Source organism: Erythrolamprus reginae, chromosome Z, assembly GCF_031021105.1.
Source record: "Erythrolamprus reginae isolate rEryReg1 chromosome Z, rEryReg1.hap1, whole genome shotgun sequence".
Classification (NCBI taxonomy): Eukaryota; Metazoa; Chordata; class Lepidosauria; order Squamata; family Dipsadidae; genus Erythrolamprus; species Erythrolamprus reginae.
In genome coordinates this window covers 84,112,962-84,133,481 of record NC_091963.1, presented here as the reverse complement: position 1 = coordinate 84,133,481, position 20,520 = coordinate 84,112,962, and the positions used below count along the sequence as shown (strand labels likewise).

The window sequence follows — 20,520 nt, the reverse complement described above, 5'->3', positions numbered from 1 at the left end:
TTTTAACTAAAAATATGAACAAAACACAAGAAATCAAATTACAAAGCATTTCTGGAATAAAGACTGTAAAAAAAGTAAAATACTTAGGAATAAATTTAACAGCGAAAACAATAACATTAAAAAATGATAACTATACAAAATTATTAACAGAAATTAAAAAAGATTTAGCAATGTGGAATAACCTGAAAATATCATTTTTAGGAAGAATTGCAATAATTAAGATGAATATTTTACCCAAGGTTTTATTTCTCTTCCAGGTACTGTAATTCCAATAAATCCAGGGGGAATTTTTTTTTAAACTTTAACAAACCTAGTTAAAAAAATTATATGGCAAGGGAAAAAAGCAAGGATAAAAATAAATTGTTTAGAAGATATCAAAGAAAGAGGAGGATTTGGCCTTCCAAATTGGAAATTATATTATCAGGCTGCCGCATTAACATGGGTTAGAGAGTGGATAACTCTAGAGAACAAAAGAATATTAAACTTAGAAGGACATGATCTCATGCTTGGATGGCATGACAAGGAAGGGTATGACAAGGAAAAAAATCATTCATATTTTAAAAGGCACACATTAAGGAAGTATCTACTAGAAGTCTGGAAAGACATAAAGAAAAATCACTTCTTAAATATCCCAGAATGGCTAGCTCCCCTAGAAGCAATAACGCATCCAAAGTCCATAAAAGACAAGAAAATAACTTATAGATATAAAGAACTACTAAACGACCAGATGAAGCTAAAATCTAGGATTAAATTACAAGAAGAAGGGATAATAATAGATTGGTGGCATTATGCCCAGATTCGATCTAGATACCAGAAGGATAAAACTCTTTATATTTTTAATAAAAGTAAGAATCTTTTAAGCAATCTAATTACTACTAATCCAATAAAAATGATAGGGAAAATATATAAATTTCTCATTGCTCATAAAAATATAGAGTTGACTTTAAAAGATACTATGATAAGATGGTGCAGAAATATTGGCAAGGAAATAGACATAGACACATGGGAGAAAGTTTGGATTAATAACTGGAAAATGACTAAATCAGTTTCATTAAAAGAAAACCAGATCAAAATGTTCTACAGATGGCATCTCCCACCAAATAGGATAGCAAAAATGTTTCCCAAAACATCCCCATTATGCTGGAAATGTAAGAAAGATATAGGAACCTATTACCATCAATGGTGGACATGTGGTAAAGCTAAAATATATTGGAAGATGATTGAGAAAATATTAAAAGAAATAGTAAAGCAAGATATAGATAATACCCCGGAATTCTATTTATTAGTAGTTACCAATCAGACTTACAAGAAAGAAATTCTTTACTTAATTATACACATATTAACTGCGGCTAGAATAATATATGCGCAAAATTGGAAGGGGGAGGAAATCCCCAAGGAAGAAGAAGTTATACCTAAAATACTAGATTGCGCTGAAATGGACATGATGACAAGACGATTAAATGATCAAGAAGATACTAAATTTTATGAAACATGGAACAATGTTTATAAATGGATAGATAAGAAAAAATAGGATATATACATCTATTTTTAGTTAATTTTTTGTATTTGTTTTTACCTAGGTGATAACAATATTAATACTAGTTTAAATGCATTTTTTGATGATTATGATATAGTAGTTTATGTATAAGTAACATATTAAGAATTTTGGTCTATATATGTATAGTAGTTGAAATTAGTTTAAATGTTTTGTTTGATGAATATGGTATCTTAGTATAGTAGCCAAGATTACATTAAAGGTATTTTTTGATGACTATGCTATATTACATATTAAGAATTTTACCTAATATTTACATTGTACTTAAGATTTGTAAAACCTTAACCCAAAATTACTAGACCTTTTAACATTTAACATATATTCAATTATGTATTCTTTTTCTATACTTGAATGTATACTTTCAAAAGAAGCGGGGGAAATACACCCCCACTTTATGTTTAATGTTTGTATGTGTGTCTGTCTATTTTATGAAAATTAATTAAAAAATTGGGGGGGAAAAAAGAACAAGGACAGAAACACCAGCCTGAAGATGATGAGTGTGACCTCGTCGAAACGTTGCCAGAAATTTCCAAATCCTACACGGGAAGAAACCCGAACATACCAAGACCGTCATGTGTGTGTGTGTGTGTGTGTGTGTGTGTGTATGTTCTTACAATTCATTTATTTTTCTTTAACCGCAGAGTTGATTAGTCATTCCAGTATGTAGTATATCAGTGTTGTAGGTGATAAGAAGTATATAAAGCCTGAAGTAGACAGAAAATAGTGCAAAGTTCCAGAAAGTTCCAGTAAAGTCTTGAGTATCCTGGCTTATTTTAAAGTTCCATCAAGCTCTTATCTTCCGTATGTCCCCTATAGATCTTACAATGTCCATATATCACCCACAGTCCACTGATATCTGTAAAAGGCAATAGCAATCCACAAATCGACAAATCCACAAAACGCAGTAGTAATCCGCAGTCCACAGTGACAAAACCTAGAAACTTCTCAGTAAAGAAAAAAAGTATAGTCTACTCGGTCAGCAGCGCTTCAATTCAATTAAATTCAATTCAATTTATTGGATTTATATGCTGCCCCTCTCCGAAAACTCGGGGCGGCGAACAACAGTCATGAACAATATACATGAACAATATACAGTAAAAAATCCAATACTAAAAACTAACTTAAAACCCCTAAATGTATAAAACCAACATACGTACAAACATACCATACATACAGTTGTATCAGCCTAGGGGGGGGAAGAAGTCTTAATTCCCCCATGCCTGGCGGCAGAGGTGGGTTTTGAGTAGCTTACGAAAGGCAAGGAGGGTAGGGGCAGTTGTAATCTCTGGGGGGAGTTGGTTCCAGAGGGCCGGGGCCGCCACAGAGAAGGCTCTTCTCCTGGGCCCCGCCAAGTGGCATTGTTTCGTTGACGGGACCCGGAGAAGACCCACTCTGTGGGACCTAACTGGCCGCTGGGATTCGTGCGGCAGAAGGCGGTCCCGGAGATATTCTGGTCCGGTGCCATGAAGGGCTTTATAGGTCATAACCAACACTTTGAATTGTGACCGGAAATTGATCGGCAACCAATGCAGACTGCGGAGTGTTGGTGTGACATGGGCATATTTGGGGAAGCCCATGATTGCTCTCGCAGCTGCATTCTGCACGATCTGAAGTTTCCGAACACTTTTCAAAGGTAGCCCCATGTAGAGAGCGTTACAGTAGTCGAACCTCGAGGTGATGAGGGCATGAGTGATTGTGAGCAGTGACTCCGGGTCCAAATAGGGTCGCAACTGATGCACCAGGCGAACCTGGGCGAACGCCCCCCTCGCCACAGCTGAAAGATGTTTCTCTAATGTGAGCTGTGGATCGAGGAGGACGCCCAAGTTGCGAACCCTCTCTGAGGGGATCAATGTTTCTCCCCCCAGGGTAATGGACGGACAGATGGAATTGTCCTTGGGAGGCAAGACCCACAGCCACTCCGTCTTGTCTGGATTGAGTTTGAGTTTGTTGACACTCATCCAGGCCCCAACAGCCTCCAGGCACCGGCACATCACTTCCATTGCTTCGCTGACTGGACATGGGGTGGAAATGTATAACTGGGTATCATCGGCATATTGATGATACCTCACCCCATGCCCTTGGATGATCTCACCCAGGGGTTTCATGTAGATGTTAGATAGTAGGGGGGGAGAGGACCGACCCCTGAGGCACCCCACAAGGGAGAAACCTGGAGGTCGACCTCTGACCCCCCACTAACACCGACTGCGACCGGCCAGAGAGGTAGGAGGAGAACCACTGAAGGACAGTGCCCCTCACTCCCAACCCCTCCAGCCGGCGCAGAAGGATACCATGGTCGATGGTATCGAAAGCCGCTGAGAGGTCAAGAAGCACCAGGGCAGAGGACAGGCCCCTGTCCCGGGCCCGCCAGAGATCATCCATCAACGCGACCAAAGCAGTTTCTGTGCTGTAGCCGGGCCTGAATCCCGACTGCTGAGGACCTAGATAATCGGCTTCTTCCAAGGACCGCTGGAGCTGGAGTGCCACCACCTTCTCGACAACCTTCCCCATAAAGGGAAGGTTGGAGACTGGACGGTAGTTGTTAAGCACGGCTGGGTCCAGGGAGGGCTTCTTGAGGAGGGGGCGCACGAGCGCTTCTTTATAGAGTGATGGAAAAACTCCCCTCCCCAAGGAAGCGTTGGTAATCTCCTGGGCCCAGCTCCGTGTCACCTCCCTGCTGGCCGAAACCAACCAGGAGGGACACGGATCCAGTAAACAGGTGGCGGAACTCACAGCTCCAATAGCCTTGTCCACTTCATCAGGTGTCGTCAAGTCAAACTCCTCCCAGACAGCTGGACAAAGACGTTTAGCCCCAGTCACCTCGACTGACTCGTTGTCAGTCGACTCTGTATTACAATTGGAGTCGAGGTCCGCCCGGATCCGGGCGATTTTATCAGCGAAAAACGTGTTAAAGTCCTCGGCACTACTCTGTAAGGGCTCCCCAACTCCCCCCTGATTAAGAAGGGAGCGGGTTACCCTAAACAGAGCGGCCGGGCGGGATTCCGCTGATGCAATCAAGGCGGCATGATACGCGCATCTTGCCGCCTTGAGCGCCACTTTGTAAGTCTTAACATGTGCTCTTACAAGTGTTCGATCGGATTCGGACTTACTCTTCCTCCATCGCTTCTCTAGACGTCTCTTCTGGCGCTTCAACTCCCGGAGCTCCTCGTTGAACCATGGAGCTCTACGGGGTCTAGTGCCACGGAGGTCGCAGCGGCGCAATTCGGTCAAGGGCCTCCGCTGCAGCCTTGTTCCAGGCCTCAGCCAGAGACTCTGCCGAGCTGCGGACGAGTGTATCTGGAAGAACCCCAAGCGCCTTCTGAAAACCATCTGGATCCATCAGGAGTCTGGGGCGGAACATCTTAATTGGTTCCGCCTCCCTGCGGGGGAGGATTGGAGCCAGGAAGTCGAGCCACAGTAGAAAATGGTCTGACCATGACAAAGGCAACACTTCTAAGCCCCTTAGTCTCAGACCATTACTCAGTTGCTCAGAGAGGAATACCATGTCGGGTGAGTGCCCCCCCTCATGAGTCGGACCCTGAACTACTTGGGTCAGGTCCATGGCTGCCATGGTGGCCATGAACTCCTGTGCCAGTCCAGAGGATTCGCCGAGCGACGGCAGGTTGAGGTCCCCCAAGACAATAAGTCTAGGGAACCCCACCGCCAGCCCGGCTACCTCCTCGAGCAGCACAGGCAGGGCTTGTGCCACGCAGCTGGGAGGCAGGTACATGAGAAACAAGCCCACCTGAACCCCTAAGTCCAACTTCACCAGGAGGGACTCGCAACCCGCAATCTCCGGAGCAACGAGTCTACGCATTCAAAGGCTCTCCCTGGCTATAATAGCCACTCCTCCCCCCCTTCCCCGGGGTCGAGGTTGATGCCATATCTGAAACCCAGCTGGGCAAATTTCAGAGAGAGGAACTCCTCCCTCTGGGCCCAGCCAGGTTTCAGTTACACATGCCAGGTCGGCCTCCTCATCCAGGATCAGATCCCGGATGAGGAGAGCTTTATTTACCACCGACCTGGCATTGAGTAGCAGCAACCTGAGCCCAGGGCCAGATTTACACTCATCACCAGTATTCTGGGTTGAGCTCACGGAGCCGGAACAAGGGATCGTTATTAAGCAACGATCCCTCCTTCCCCTGTAACGGCTAGCTCCGTGACTCCCGCCATATCTGCCTCTCCCCAGCAGCACTGAGATATCCTGACCCTCTGTCACCCCAGAGATAGCCGCCCCTCCCCCTCCTGCCTCTCCAGCGCCAGGTTGGCCAAGTGTATTATTTACATCACTCCCATTCATTTCACCCATACTATGACCCCACCCATCCCATCCACCCCATCCATACCAATCATTTGCTCCATACACCCTATGCCCATCCCAGTTATCCATCAATAAAACACCCCCCCAATAATTTAGTTAAAATATAAATCAATTATAATTAAAATACTACGGTTAAAATACTAATAAAAGAAGTAAATACAAATAGATAATATAGAATATATAAAATATAGGTAATAGTGTAACAATTCAGTTGATTAAAATGAACCCAGTCAGCAGCAAATAACAACAGCACCAAGGTCTCAGGTAGTAAAGTCACAAATTGCTCAGAGTCAAGAGTCATTCTATATCTCCCCCACTCCTCAGAGAAGGGGCGGTAGAACGTCCTTATCCCGAGTATGCTGGTTATTAAATTAATTTCCCTGTCTCTCAGAGTCCTTAGTGTCAATGATGATTTCAGATCTTCCTTCTCTCTTGTCCCATCCACTCTTACAGTGCCTCCAAACCGCACTGGTCGGCCCTCCGTTGGTTCCCAGTAGTTTTGCAGCAGTCTCATTACTATAGATCTCATAAATTGACATGCCCAGTCTGTTGTGTTCCCAGCAATAGCCAAATTGGCATTCCAAACCTTCATGCAGCCACAGTATGCTCCTTTGGTGGTCATAATGGTACTCTCCTCCTTGGCCTCTTTGTTTTCCCATAGCCCTCTGTCTCCTCTCTCTCCTCCTCCTGCGGTTCCCCACTTGGCTGGTCTTTTGACGCCGAACACCCCCACCATTCGGTGTTCCCGCGTCTCAGGACCACTTAGTGTATCTGGTGGGTCTGGCTGTTTCAATTTGGCTGGCTCGATAGCTCAGCTCAGCCTCTCAGTCTCTGAAGCTCTCAGTCTCTGAAGGTTGTAACTCGGTGAAGAAAAGAGAGAAAAGGGCTGCAGGTAGTTTCGATCTGATTTGCGGCCGCCATTTTCCGCGCCCCAGCTGATTCCTCAGCAAATTCCGTGGCGATGACAGTCCAAAGCAGGCGCCGCGGAGCCGGGGGCAACGGGATCCTCCCAGGCAAGGCACAGGCAAGGCACAGGCTGGGCAGGCTGGGCACAGGGTTCCTTCTACAGCTCTAAGCCCCCCTATCCTCGACAAAGTCGCTGCGGCCAAGATGTTGCAAAATAAACGCCGCGGAGCGGGGGGGGTAACGGAAGCGCCGCGGAGCAGGGGGGCAGCAAGGACCCCCTGAGCTGGGACGAGCCGACTCCTGAGCCAAATCCCAAATGCTCACCCTCCGAGCCACCGGGCTGCAAATGAGCTGCAGACGGGCCGTCCGGCGCCTCCGGCTCCCTCCCGACAGCACAACACGGCTCAGCTGCAAACAGCAGCCGCCATTCTGCCGCGTCTCTGTCAGTCCGGCTCCAGGCGGGTTCGCGGCCAAACAGCTCACCAATGCCGCGAACACCGCCGAACCCAAGGTCTCCAGAAGCAGGGACACCTCACCTCCAAAACAGGTTGTTGACTTGACGTGGGAGGTTTCTATATTCTCTATATTTTCTGATGTTTCACCGTAGTCCGGTGGAGCTGTAATTCCACCCTCCTTCCCCCACTGGAAACCAGAAAGCTTCAAAGGGGAATAGCACCTCTGCTTAACCTCCTGTGGTTTCTGGCAACAATCACTTAGTTATGCTTAATCACTTAATCACGCTGTGTCTGCTTAAGGGAAGAAAAGAAAAAGAATCTGGGATCTTCTTTAGCGCTGTAATCCTACCATCATGAGTTGAAAAGAAAAGTGAAAGGAATTATTTTAAATCTTCTTATTTCTCCCTTAGGAAAGCGACGGTCTTTTTAGATGAGAGTTAAAAGACACTTTTTTTAAATCTTCCAATCATCTTGTCGGTGAAAGCTCAAAACTAACGGAGGGGAAAGATGGTGATTTCTCCCTCCTCCCTCATAAGACCCTTGCAGCAATTCAGAGATTTGAAATAGCACAGTTCCTAAAGGTTAAACTCACTGGTGCGTTTACAATGTCCATCCACTCCTGGTGTGTATTAAAGCCAGATCTGTCACCACGATCACCCTCACTAGGTTACTGCTCATCCTTCTCCAACCAGGAGTACTCTAGGCCGCCATGACACTCCTATTCTTAAGGCACATGACCTTTCCAGGAGGAAAACTGCTCCATCGGTCGAGCCACCGCTCCAGAAACCAGACTAACAGTACCCCCCTGTCTTCAGATCCTTTCACGAAGGATTTGTGGCCCCCAAAGGACCGATCAATACCTAAAGAGTGGTGGTGTTAGACAGAACTCGGCTCCACATCATCCACCCTGCTCCACAGTTGGCTCTGCCCCCTTTAAACCCTTAATATAAAAAACAATCATACAGACCATACATAAAACAGAAATGGTCCAGGGGAATCAATTTCCCCATGCCTGACAACAGAAGTGGGTTTTTAGGAGTTTGCAAAAGGCAAGGAGGGTGGGGGAGTTGATTCCAGAGGGTCGGGGCCACCACAGAGAAGGCTCTTCCCCTGGGTCCCACCAGACAACATTGTTTTGTCGACAGGACCTAGAGAAGGCCAACTCTGTGGGACCTAACTGGTCGCTGGGATTTGTACAGCAGAAGGCGGTCCCGGAGATATTCTGGTCCGATGCCATAAAGGGCTTTATAAGTCATAACCAACACTTTGAATTGTGACCGGAAACTGATCAGCAACCAATGCAGACTGTGGAGTGTTGGTGTGACATTGGCATACCTAGGGAAGCCCATGATTGCTTTCGCAGCTGCATTCTGCACAATCTGAAGTTTCCGAACACTCTTCAAATGCTCTTTATCTGCTCATGTATTTTACATACATTATCCGTCCCACACACCAAATAACTTTCTATCTCAAACCACAAAACTATGAGATATTATCCTCAACTTCTGCCCCAGTGACTCTATTAGTGGGGGGCGGAAGAACTATGAAGAATAATGCAAATAATAATAATACAGAACACTAAAATGATTTTCTTTTATCTACGTATATATTCTTTATTCAAGAATCTGCTGTTTATTTAAAATCTGCTGTTGCTGCTGCACTTTTAAATTCTTACTAATGCTAAACAATTCAGTATTGCAGGTTATCTACAGTTAATTAGAAATGACAGATGGTATGCAATAATACTCTTTTTAAAAAATAAAAAATAAATGCCCCATGTGCTTAGGTTCATCTACTGATTAGATATGGATAAGTTTGGAACAACTGTCACATTATTAGGCAGTTTGAGTTCTCCTAGAACTCGAAAACCTCAAAATACTAAAAATTAAAATGATAAAGAGTTTCAGTTACACAAATGATGATCTTTCTAGATAGTTATTGAATTTTTTTCTTTTTGTTAATTCTGTTTAACAGAATTAAATGAAAATTTGGGCTTAACTGACAAATTATAATATATATTAACTCCTCCTTGGTGTACGAGTCCAATTTAGAGAATTCTAAGTAAATGGTTGTCCAACCTCCATTGGAACATATCCAAAGAAATGGAACTCACCATATCCCTCAGTAACTGGTTCCATTGTCAAATTGATCTGAACTATAAACTGTTCTCTGTGCTGTACTTTGGGGAAACAACAGGTAACGGCCATTTTTTGAAACCATTTGAATGCTTTCATACCCACTACCTTTGTCATTTTTTCTCAAGAGAAACAAAACAGCCAGTTTCATCCCTCTCTCTTTCTAGGATCTAGCTTAGTCTGCAAAATGAAGATCAACATTTTTAAAGATTTTTATCCTACTTAATTCAAGGCAGAAAACACACCACTACTCCTTCCTCCTCCTATTTTCCTCAGAACAATAACGCTGTGAAGTGACTTGGACTGAGAGAATGACTGGCCCACAGTCACCCAACTGGTTTTGAAGGTGGACAACTACTTAGCCACTAAACTGGCTTGATTATTTTTTTAATAGATACTTGCTTATATTCCACTTATTAAAATCACAATAAAAGACTATGAATTTTGAGCTAAACTATTCACCAATAAATTAAGAAGACAATTACAGTTATACCCCGGTTATTGCGTCCCCGACCATTGCGAACAGGGTAATTTGCGATTTTTCAACCCGGAAGTCAAAACACCATCTGCGCATGTGTGCCCTTTTTTTCTATGGGCACGCATGCGTAGATGGCGCCCGGCAGATCAGCTGCTGGGCGGCTTCCCTGGGTCTTCCCCCTCTTGCTGGCGGGAGGGCGAGCAGCGGGCATCAGCAAGGAGTTTCCCCACCGCCCACGCAAACTCCTCGCTGCCGCCCGCCCTTCGCCCGCCCACGCCGTTCATTCTCGCCGCTTTCGAGCTGAGTCCTGAAGCGAATTCGCTCCAGGACTCAGCTCAAAAGCGGCGACAGCCAGCGCGGAGAAGCCGTTCGCTGGCGCTGGCTGTCGGCGCTTTTGAGCTGAGTCCCGGAGCGAATTCGCTCCGGGACTCAGCTCGAAAGCGGCGACAGCCAGCGCGGAGAAGCCGTTCGCTGGCGCTGGCTGTCGGCGCTTTTGAGCTGAGTCCCGGAGCGAATTCGCTCTGGGACTCAGCTCGAAAGCGGCGACAGCCAGCGCGGAGAAGCCGTTCGCTGGCGCTGGCTGTCGGCGCTTTTGAGCTGAGTCCTGGAGCGAATTCGCTCCGGGACTCAGCTCAAAAGCGCCGACAGCCAGCGCCAGCGAACGGCTTCTCCGCGCTGGCTGTCGGCGCTTTTGAGCTGAGTCCCGGAGCGAATTCGCTCCGGGACTCAGCTCAAAAGCGCCGACAGCCAGCGCCAGCGAACGGCTTCTCCGCGCTGGCTGTCGCCGCTTTCGAGCTGAGTCCCAGAGCGAATTCGCTCCGGGACTCAGCTCAAAAGCGCCGACAGCCAGCGCCAGCGAACGGCTTCTCCGCGCTGGCTGTCGCCGCTTTCGAGCTGAGTCCCGGAGCGAATTCGCTCCGGGACTCAGCTCAAAAGCGCCGACAGCCAGCGCCAGCGAACGGCTTCTCCGCGCTGGCTGTCGCCGCTTTCGAGCTGAGTCCCGGAGCGAATTCGCTCCGGGACTCAGCTCAAAAGCGCCGACAGCCAGCGCCAGCGAACGGCTTCTCCGCGCTGGCTGTCGCAGCGAACGGCTTGTCCGCCGCCTGCCTGCCCGCTAGAGAGGAGCCGAAGATTGTGGGCGGCGCGGCTGTTTTAAAATGTCACCGCCGGCATGGGGGGCTTGCCAGCACCCCCCGGAACCCCAACCCGGGTTTGGGGGGCTGCTAGGAAGCCCCCCATGCCGGCGGCGACATTTTAAAACAGCCGCGCCGCCCCCAATCTTCGGCTCCTCGCTAGCGCTGCGGGAGTATAAACACCATCTGCACATGTGCAGATGGTGTTTTTACTTCCGCAGCGCTACTTCGCGAAAACCCGCTCGTTGTGGGGGGTCCTGGAACGGAACCTTCGCAACGAGCGGGGGATCACTGTAATGGATTCTAGTAGCATTACTCTTTTTTACTTCTGCAATACAGTATCATAAGATTTTGCTTTTTTTAAAAAACTCCCAACAGCATTCAGTTTTAAAACTTTCTATTCAAGTTTGCCATGCTCCTACTGAACAGAGTCTTCTCACTTCCTACAGAGTGGTAATTCAAATTATGCCTATAATTTCTAAATTAGATAATGCAATCTATATTTCACAAAAACGGAAAATGAATGTAAAGAGGGTTCATTACAATGGTACCTCTACCTAAGAACGCCTCTACTTACACAGTTTTCTAGATAAGAACTGGGTGTTCAAGATTTTTTTGCCTCTTCTCAAGAACCATTTTCCACTTATAAACCCGAGCCTCCGAAACTGTAACCAGAAAATGCAGGGAGAAGCCTCCATGGGGCCTTTGTAGGAATCTCCTGGGAGGAAACAGGGCCTCCGCCCTCCCTGTGGTTTCCCCAATCGCACACATTATTTGCTTTTACATTGATTTCTATGGGAAAAAATGCTTCTTCTTACAAACTTTTCTACTTAAGAACCTGGTCACGTAACGAAATAAGTTAGTAAGTAGAGGTACCACTGTACTTCCTTAGTACTGCCCATGTCAGAAAACTCACACATTTCTTGTTTGCACTGTTGACATTTCATCAGAAAAAAAGCTTGGCTATATTGGATGAATCTAAACTTTCCAATATCAGCTGGTTCTTCAGCAATAAGTAATTCTAATCTCTTTTAAGGTGAAATATATTGCTGAGGAAAACAAGTTTATGATGGTGGGTCAAATCTAAATATCAATTGCCAAGCTAGATAAACATTTCACAGAAAATAAACTCAATAAAACCAAGATACTTTGACAATCATTCTACTCAAAATTAGCTCAAGATCACCCAACAAGATTTTTTTAAATTTCCCATTAAGAATTTATAGACAAATTATGATAAATTCTCTTTCTCATTGTCCAATACAAATATTTTTGGGATCAGCTCTCATGTTTTTCTTTTTTTTTCTTTCTCATGATTTCTCAGAATTGCTACTTCCTCCCAAAAGACTATAGCTTTTCTCACATAATATAATGATTGACACCATCCCTTTACATAGACATCAGCTTGCATTCCATTTCCCTATCATGCAAACATATAATTTCCCCATTCCTCCTCACTCTATTCCAGAATTTCTCTCCTGCATTCCCTATAATGTTTTATGCAATTCATCTTTTACATGCCTTCCATTCCTTAGTCTTTCATTGTTTCTTTCTGTGAAGAATGTTTTCAAGCCCTAAATCTTTGCAGGGTTTGTTTCATTACTCAAACTTGCTCTGAGTAAAAGCTTCTTTCTAGCCCTAACCAGGTGCTAACGATGTTCGCAGCTCTTACCACTTGCAAACTCTTTCATTGCTAATCTCTGCCAAGAATTTATTCCAAACTGTCTTTGTAGGGGGGGTGTTTCATTGCTTTACTTGCTCCAGATATTTCTTTCCAGCCCTAACCAGGTGCTATTAATGCACCCAAGCTTTTTCATTGTTACTCTCTGTGAAGAATGTTTTCAAGCCCTAAGTCTTTGCAGGGTTTTTTTCCATTGCTCTACTTGTAAGGAAATCTGAGGAAGTCTAGGCACCTAGGATTGGCTGGGGTGGCTAGCTTTCCACCTGGTTCTTTTCTTTTAAAGAGAGAGAGAGAGAAAGGGGTGGGTGGGCGAATAACCAGCTTCTCTAGAGAAAGAAATGTGTATCTCCCATCAATTGCAGTGTAAAGACAGAAAGACAGAATTACACTGCAATTAATGAGAGATACACATTTCTTTCTCTAGAGAAGCTGGTTATTCACCCACTCCCTTACCTCTCTCTCTCTTTAAAAAAAAAGAACCTGGTGGAAAGCTAGCTATCCCCAGTCCAACTCACACTCCAGCCGATCCCAGGTGCTTAGCCTTTCTCAGATTTTCCTCAGCTGGTCTTGGCTTCCTATTCCTGGCTGCTATGTCTTCAGAGCCTGGAGCTGTCATGCAGTTGCAGAGTGATGCCAGCTCTAAGTCCAGCTAGAGGAGCAGTGGGTATGGTAGGGGAGAGAACCAGGAGGAGAGCTGAATCTGGCATGACTGGTAGAGGAATTCTGGGAGCTGAAGTCCACAAGTCTTAAAGCTGCAAGTTGGAAGACCCCTAAGTTAGAGGTTAGGAGTGCAAGGGTCTTCAAACCTGGCAAGTTTAAGGCTTCTAGACTTCAACTCCCATTACTGAGCTAGCATGAGGTGGAGGAATTCTGGCAGTTGATGTCCACAAGTCTTGAAGCTATCAAATTTGAAGACACCTGAGTTAGAGGTTAGGAGTGCAAAGGTCTTCAAACCTGGCAAGTTTAAGGCTTGTGGACTTCAATTCCCATTTCTGAGCTAGCATGACTAGTGGAGGAATTCTGGGAATTGAAGTCCACAAGTCTTGAAGCTGTCAAGTTTGAAGTCTGTAAAAGGTGTACATAGTTTTAAAAAGTATACCATTTTAAAAACTATACATGGTTGTAAAAAGTATTCTGCTACACTGGTATTTTATTAAACAATATAATACTACACCATTTGGTTCAGAATGCTTTTTTCCCCCTTGTTTTCCTCCTCTAAAATCTAGGTGCGTCTTATAAACCAGTGCGTCTTATACACCAAAATACGATAATCCTGATTATTCCATTACTCTTAGTTAAAAATTAGGATTACTGCATGATATAGATGATAGATAGATAGATGGATGGATAGATGGATGGATGGATGGACGGACGGACGGACGGACGGACGGACAGACAGAATGGGCTTTAAGCAAACTATATACAATGCAATCCTCCACAAACAAATTATACAGTGATACCTCATCTTACAAACCCCTCGTCATACAAACTTTTTGAGATACAAAACCAGGGTTTAAGATTTTTTTGCCTCTTCTTCCAAACTATTTTCATCTTACAAACCCAAGCCGCCACTGGGATGCCCTGCCTCTGGACTTCTGTTGCCAGCGAAGCGCCCGTTTTTGTGCTGCTGGGATTCCCCTGAGGCTCCCCTCCATGGGAAGCACCACCTCCGGACTTCCATGCTTTTGTGATGCTGCAGGGGAATCCCAGCAGTGCAAAAACGGGTGCTTCACTGGCAACGGAAGTCCAGAGCTGGGGTTTTCCAGCGAGGGGAGCCTCAGTGAAATGGCAGCATCACAAAAACACAGAAGTCCGGACGTGGGGTTTCAAGGACTTCCATGTATTTGCAATGCTGCAATTTTGCTGAGGCTCCCCTCGCTGGGAAACCACACCTCTAGACTTCCGTTGCCAGCGAAGCACCCATTTTTGCACTGCTGGGATCCCCCTGCAGCATCACAAAAACACGGAAGTCCGGAGATGGGGTTTCCCATGGAGGGGAGCCTCAGGGGAATCCCAGCAGTGCAAAAACGGGCACTTCGACTGGCAAAAGGGGTGAGTTTTGGGCCTGCACGCATTAATCGCTTTTCCATTGATTCCTATGGGAAACATTGTTTTGTCTTACAAACCTTTCACCTTACAAATCTCATCCCAGAACCAATTAAGTTTGTAAGATGAGGTATCACTGTACTTTTCCAGTACTAAGTAATGTAATTACCTAAGAACACAGTTTGATCTAAAATATGTTTCTTGATTGCGTCTCAAATCACAATCAGTCAGTATGCATGCAAGTATAAATTACATTTGTATTTCAGGATAATTAAACTAGTCTCTCGAGAAAGTTTTATCAGCGATAAATGCTGAGTTTGATTATATTTCCCATATTCTCTCAGTTTAATGTTAGTATTTTACTACCCCCATAATAAGTATGATTATAAAAGTCTGCCACCCATTTATAAGGAAATTGATAAAATAAATCAATATAATGTGTTACCTAAAATACATTTTTCCATAACTCTTATTTGTGGGAAATAGTTGTGAAATATTTGCAAAATTTCTAGAATAAGTAAAACATTCTCCTCCCAGAGCAATATGTTTTAATACTTTTAAAACATATTCTGGTAACAAGGCACTGATACCACTATGAATGACATATCTAGAATTATGTGACTTCGGTAGTTGGTACAGTGTATAAAATCAAATAATTGAAACTAGTCATAGCCTTCCTGTTAAATATATTATTTCAGTTAACATTGTAGGTTGTTTTTGTAGTGGTTAAAATACAAAAAGAGAAGGATATGATAATAATTCCATAACTGAGAATACACAAGTCAATAGGAAGAACTGATCAACAATGAATGAACAGTCTCTAATTCATCACAAACAATGTTGCCTTACCATGAATTCTTCCAGTGTCTGGTATATTTTCCCACGGAAATCGCAATAATTTGTACGTTCTTTGCACTGTGGACAGCACTGAGTAGTGTCAACATGAATACAGCGAGGGTGGAGTCTAGGACATTCTGGCTGAATACATAGTGGGCCTTCTTCTGTACAAAGACAAGGGCATGCAGAGGGTCCTGGAGTAAATTTCTCCCCAATTGCATAAACAAAGCCACTCTCATCCACACAGCCTTTTCCACGGTAGTCTGGATAAACATATTCCTCTGGGGGTTCAGATGTGATATCAGCAATAATATCTAAGACGGAAAAATCTTCAGCAGCAGGAAGTTCCTCTTCAATATCTTTTATCTGATTATGAACTTCAAGGTTCCCAAGCTTATTATTACTTGTTGCCTGAATACTCAAAAATTGTTTTTGCTTTGTCCAAGATTCTTTATTTCTGTTGCCTTTGATTTTCCTGTCCCTGGTGCCTTCTTCTCTTCCATTCATAGTCATTTCATTCATTTTTTCTGGTCCATGATTCTGTCTTTCCTGGACTGATGACTGATATATTTTTTCCTCACTTGTTTTTATCTCCTGCTTGTCTTGAGCCTTGGATAGTTTTTCCAATGGTGTAGTAGAATTACACAAAGCAACCATCAGGCAGCATGTCACAAGAAGGGAACTAGAAAGTGCCCCAATTGCCATTGTAGTATTACTAGGCATCATCTAAGGCATCTTAGCCGTACAAAACATATTTCATTCAAATTGAAGGATGTCGACCAGTCAATACACAGTCCCTGGGAAGAGATGAGTTAGGATACTTCAAATAATTCTGCATTTTTATATAGAAAGCAGTATATGTAGTCTTTATCCAGTATGTATAAAATGAAAAGCAGGTCAAGAAAAACATTAGGTCTTAAAGATTTAGTTTCAAATTATAACCTAACTATGGACATGCTGGCCATTCCTGAATAAATTGCTTTTCAACTTGTTTCCCACATCTGAGAGGGAATAAGGATCTATATCAGACCTGGGCAAGGGGCAGCCTGCGGGCTGCATCCGTCCCACCCACTGTCTGAGACCAGCCCGCTCACTATCTGTGACTGGCCCGTAGAGTCCACTCCAACGCGAGGATGAAAGAGGTCACCATGTCTGATGGGACTCCTCCAATTCCTGCTTTCCTGATGAATCATGAGGAAAGCAGGAACCGGAGGAGTCCCGGAAGACGCGGTGAGCTCTTTCATCCTCGCACTGGAGCAGGCCCCAACCTCCTATCGAGAGCGGCCGAGCACAGAAACCACACAAAGACCCCAGCGCAGTGACTGTGGTGCACCATGTTGCCATAAAGCAAACAATGAGGGGTCTGTAGAGTGGGTCTGGGTGTTTAGGTCAGGCCAGGGTCTGGGGCCTTTACAGTATTGGGTAGAACTGAGTTAATTATATTAGTCTGGCCCTCTAAAACCATCCCAATTTCTCATGTGGCCCCATGGCAAAATTAATTGCCCATCTATATAGTTTAAACAGCTAACTAAGTAACTTTTTAAAAAAGAAGCAGAGTGAGAAATTTGCCCTTTTAGTAAGTATATATTGATGGGGAAGAAAATCAATATAATACTTAGAAGTCAATACAAAAATATTTAAAAGTAGTACTTTAACCAAGGGAAGAAATTGAAGGGATACAATTGCCTCATAATAGTAATAAATTCTAAGTAAGATAATGAATTTACCTTTAAAATATTGGTTTGTGTGTGTGCGTATATATATGTGTGTGTGTGTGTGCATGCGTGTGTTTGAGACAGCGAGAGAGAATAATAATTTGCTTTTTTGAAAATTGTATGTATATAAACAAAAATAAACATTATCCAGAACATAGGAGAATTTAGAACAAGCACTATAAATTTATCAATATTTTATTTTTGCTTGCACTTTGATTTTTGTAAATTCCAAAACATACACCCGTATATGAAATGTCATCTCTTTCTCCCTTTCTCTCTTGTTATGCAAGTCAATGAGTAAAATAAATATGCGATTTTATATGTATTTCACCCCACAATACTTTGGTTTATAAAACATGGCCTTTTTCTTGTAATAACAAATTATCTCAATGGATATTTTTTTAAAAATATGCCCAAAAATAATCATTTGAATCAATATTTTCTACACTTTACTGCTGAATATACTATAGATTCTCAGTGGACATCTAAGTTAATAACCCATAAAACTTCTTTTAGTACAGAAAAAATTATTTTGTTAAAAAAAGAAAGCAAACCTTATTACATATAAACAGATGCTGAGAAAAGGCAAGGAATCATTTTAAATGATCGTAGTAAATAGTACTACATTTAGCAATCTTATCTTAAATTTCTGGATTTCAGCATTATGTGGTATTATGTATTCAGAAATTACCAGTATCCTGTTGTTCCATAAGCTTATACTTAAGCAATTGGGTGCAGAAACAAAACCTTAAAAGACAAAAATATTTATTGCAGTGTGAAAAGAGTTCCCTATCCTGATGAAGGAAGTTCCAAAGAGTATTTCTTTTCAACAAGTCTTTCAAACTGAGGTACTCAATTTTTCAAAAGTAAGATCGGGTTGAGGAGAGATATCTTAATGAAATTAGAGGAACATTCATGAATTTGATTAAAAAATACTTTCCAGAATATGTTATTCCTCCTAAACTGTACACCTAAACACTTGAAAATCCATCAGATTTGTTAGGATCATGAAATATTGCAACAATATTTGTATATATGTATGTTTATGTGTGTGCAAGTATAATCTGTGTGTACTGTATACACACACACCAAAAAAAAATCATATAAGGCAACCACTTTGCTGAAATTATTTAACATGGAATATCATACACAGCCTAGAAAAATATATTAATATTTCACTTAGATAAGTAAATATAAGTTATATGTTTAAAAGATATATATGTTATATATATATTAAAAAGATCTAGACCAATGTCTAGGCCGTTTGCTAGATTTTCCAAGTGCCTAGGGAAATGAGATGTGTTTCTCAAAAGCTTATAGCTTGTAGTAAAATGCTTTATTATGGAAAGGCTCGATCAGACTCCTAGTTTTTATCTGAGATCTAAATACTGTATGTTAAATTTTATTACGATAGAAATAAGACAGAAAATCTAGCAAATAATATACTGTAAATCAAAAGCTCATATATCTTACTCTCTGGGAAGATTACCCCCTCCATTTTGTATTCATCTTCATTATAAAGCACAATCGACATGGCTTTTTTTTTTAAAGTAAACACCACCAAATACTCATATCAAGGAAGCTTGAGGATGAGCAAACAGACAGAGGCAAGGATGGCATTAAGTCTTCACATGATAATGTTAAGTTAAGCTTAGTGCTTTGTCTTCATGGCTGCACACATACAGTATACATACACTGCAACTTTCCCGTCCCCCTACCCATCCCCAATGCAAAAGTTCCCGCTACGACTGGCGCCCCAAAGGATCGGACAAGCTCTTCCTCTCTTTACCTTCCACTGCATAGCCTTTACTAGGCAGATCCTTTCCTTCGCCTCGTTCCAGACCCGTTAGCCAGCTGCTCCTCAGCTCGGGAAAGCAAGCAACTCGTCTTTTGTCTCACATCCTCTGTCCGAAAGGAAGACCCACCAGCAACTGGGGTCGTATCTCCCACCAGCTGCCCACTTTTCTTGGTTTAAAAAACGAAGCTTCGACCTCAGTTACCCGAGTGCAAAGACAGGTTCCTCCCTGACGTTTTCACATTATAATTTCCTTGCAGCCACGCTTGCCACCTCCTTCCTCCATCCGCATAAAAAGGGTAGCTTGAAATGCGCTTCCCTCCGCTTTGAGTGGCTTCGTCCTTCTCTCGGCCACTTGCACGACGTCCGGAATTGCTGCCTGCTGCCGAAACGTCATTCTTTGCCCCATGGATGAATGACCGGTCGGGGTTGCCAGGGGTAAAAGTTGCTTTGAAAAATAATGTCCGCAAGCACGCCTGTTCCGGGTTCCCGCTTTCATGAAGCGGCGGGAGGAGGCTTTTTTCTGGGAGGGGACTGATAGCGATGATGAAATCGTAGTCTACAGCAGTGGTCCCCAACGTTTTTTCCACCAGGGACCAGTTTTAGCAAGACAATTTTTCTATGGCCCAGTGGGGGCGGAAAGGGGCGTGGTTGGGGGCGGGATTAAGCATGGGGGTGCTGGTCCTCCCCGCCCCTCTTTCCCGCCATCGTCCTGTGGCCGGCAGAACCTGCCTCCCAAGCCCTCTTGCCCAGCGGGAGCTAAGCGCTGGAGAGAGGGGGTCAGGCTGGCCCTCCTGCCTCCCCCCAGCCAAAAGCGCCCCACGGCAGACGCCAAAAGAGGCTTGAGCCTCTCGGTCCTTCCCGCCCCTCTGTCCCATCCATCGTCCTGTGGCCGGCAGACCCTGCCTCCGGAGGCCTCTTGCCCGGCGGGAGGCGAAGCGCTGGAGGGAGGGGGTGGCAGCATGAGGGCCGGCAGCTGCTGACTCCACGGACCGGTGCAACATGCCCCGCAGCCCGGTACTGGTCCGCGGCCCGGTGGTTGGGGACCCCTGGTCTACAGCGCTTTGCCCGTTAGGCAAGACGACCGGAAGGAATTGTGAGAAAGACGGCAGCACGGACACTGTCCTTTCTATTATTTTTTCAAGAAGGAACATTTTGTTGGAAACGAGACATCAGTATAAGAAAAACGCATGCCACCTAAAGTGCAACAATTTAGATGGTATTGTAGATAAATACTGTTCCCAATTCATTCATTACTTTAAATTATGCTTTCTTTCTTTCTTAACCCACTCTATCTTAAAGACAAAATTGTGCTGATCTCCATGTTTTGTTTTTAATAAAAAGTAGCCAACTATCCCACCTAAGTGAATGTTGAGTGTTGGGTAGGGAAGGTGAAAAATACTGAGTCAGTTTAAAGTAGCGTTTATTCTCGACATAGCAGAAACAGAGTTGCTATGCGAGTTGTA

At 43.9% G+C, this 20,520-nt stretch overlaps 1 protein-coding gene across 2 annotated transcripts in view; it reads right to left on the bottom strand.

Moving 5' to 3' along the window:
* Positions 1-19,525, bottom strand: part of VWC2 (von Willebrand factor C domain containing 2) — a 167,770-nt gene extending 148,245 nt beyond the window's left edge. For both annotated transcript variants that reach the window (XM_070729909.1, XM_070729908.1), the window contains exons 1-2: positions 19,049-19,525; positions 15,557-16,341 (exon numbers count right to left, since the gene is read on the bottom strand). In XM_070729909.1, the coding sequence (XP_070586010.1) occupies positions 15,557-16,270 (714 nt within the window). In that variant the 5' untranslated portion in view covers positions 16,271-16,341; positions 19,049-19,525. The remainder of the gene's footprint in view (positions 1-15,556; positions 16,342-19,048) is intronic.
* Between the last annotated feature and the right edge of the window lie 995 nt (positions 19,526-20,520).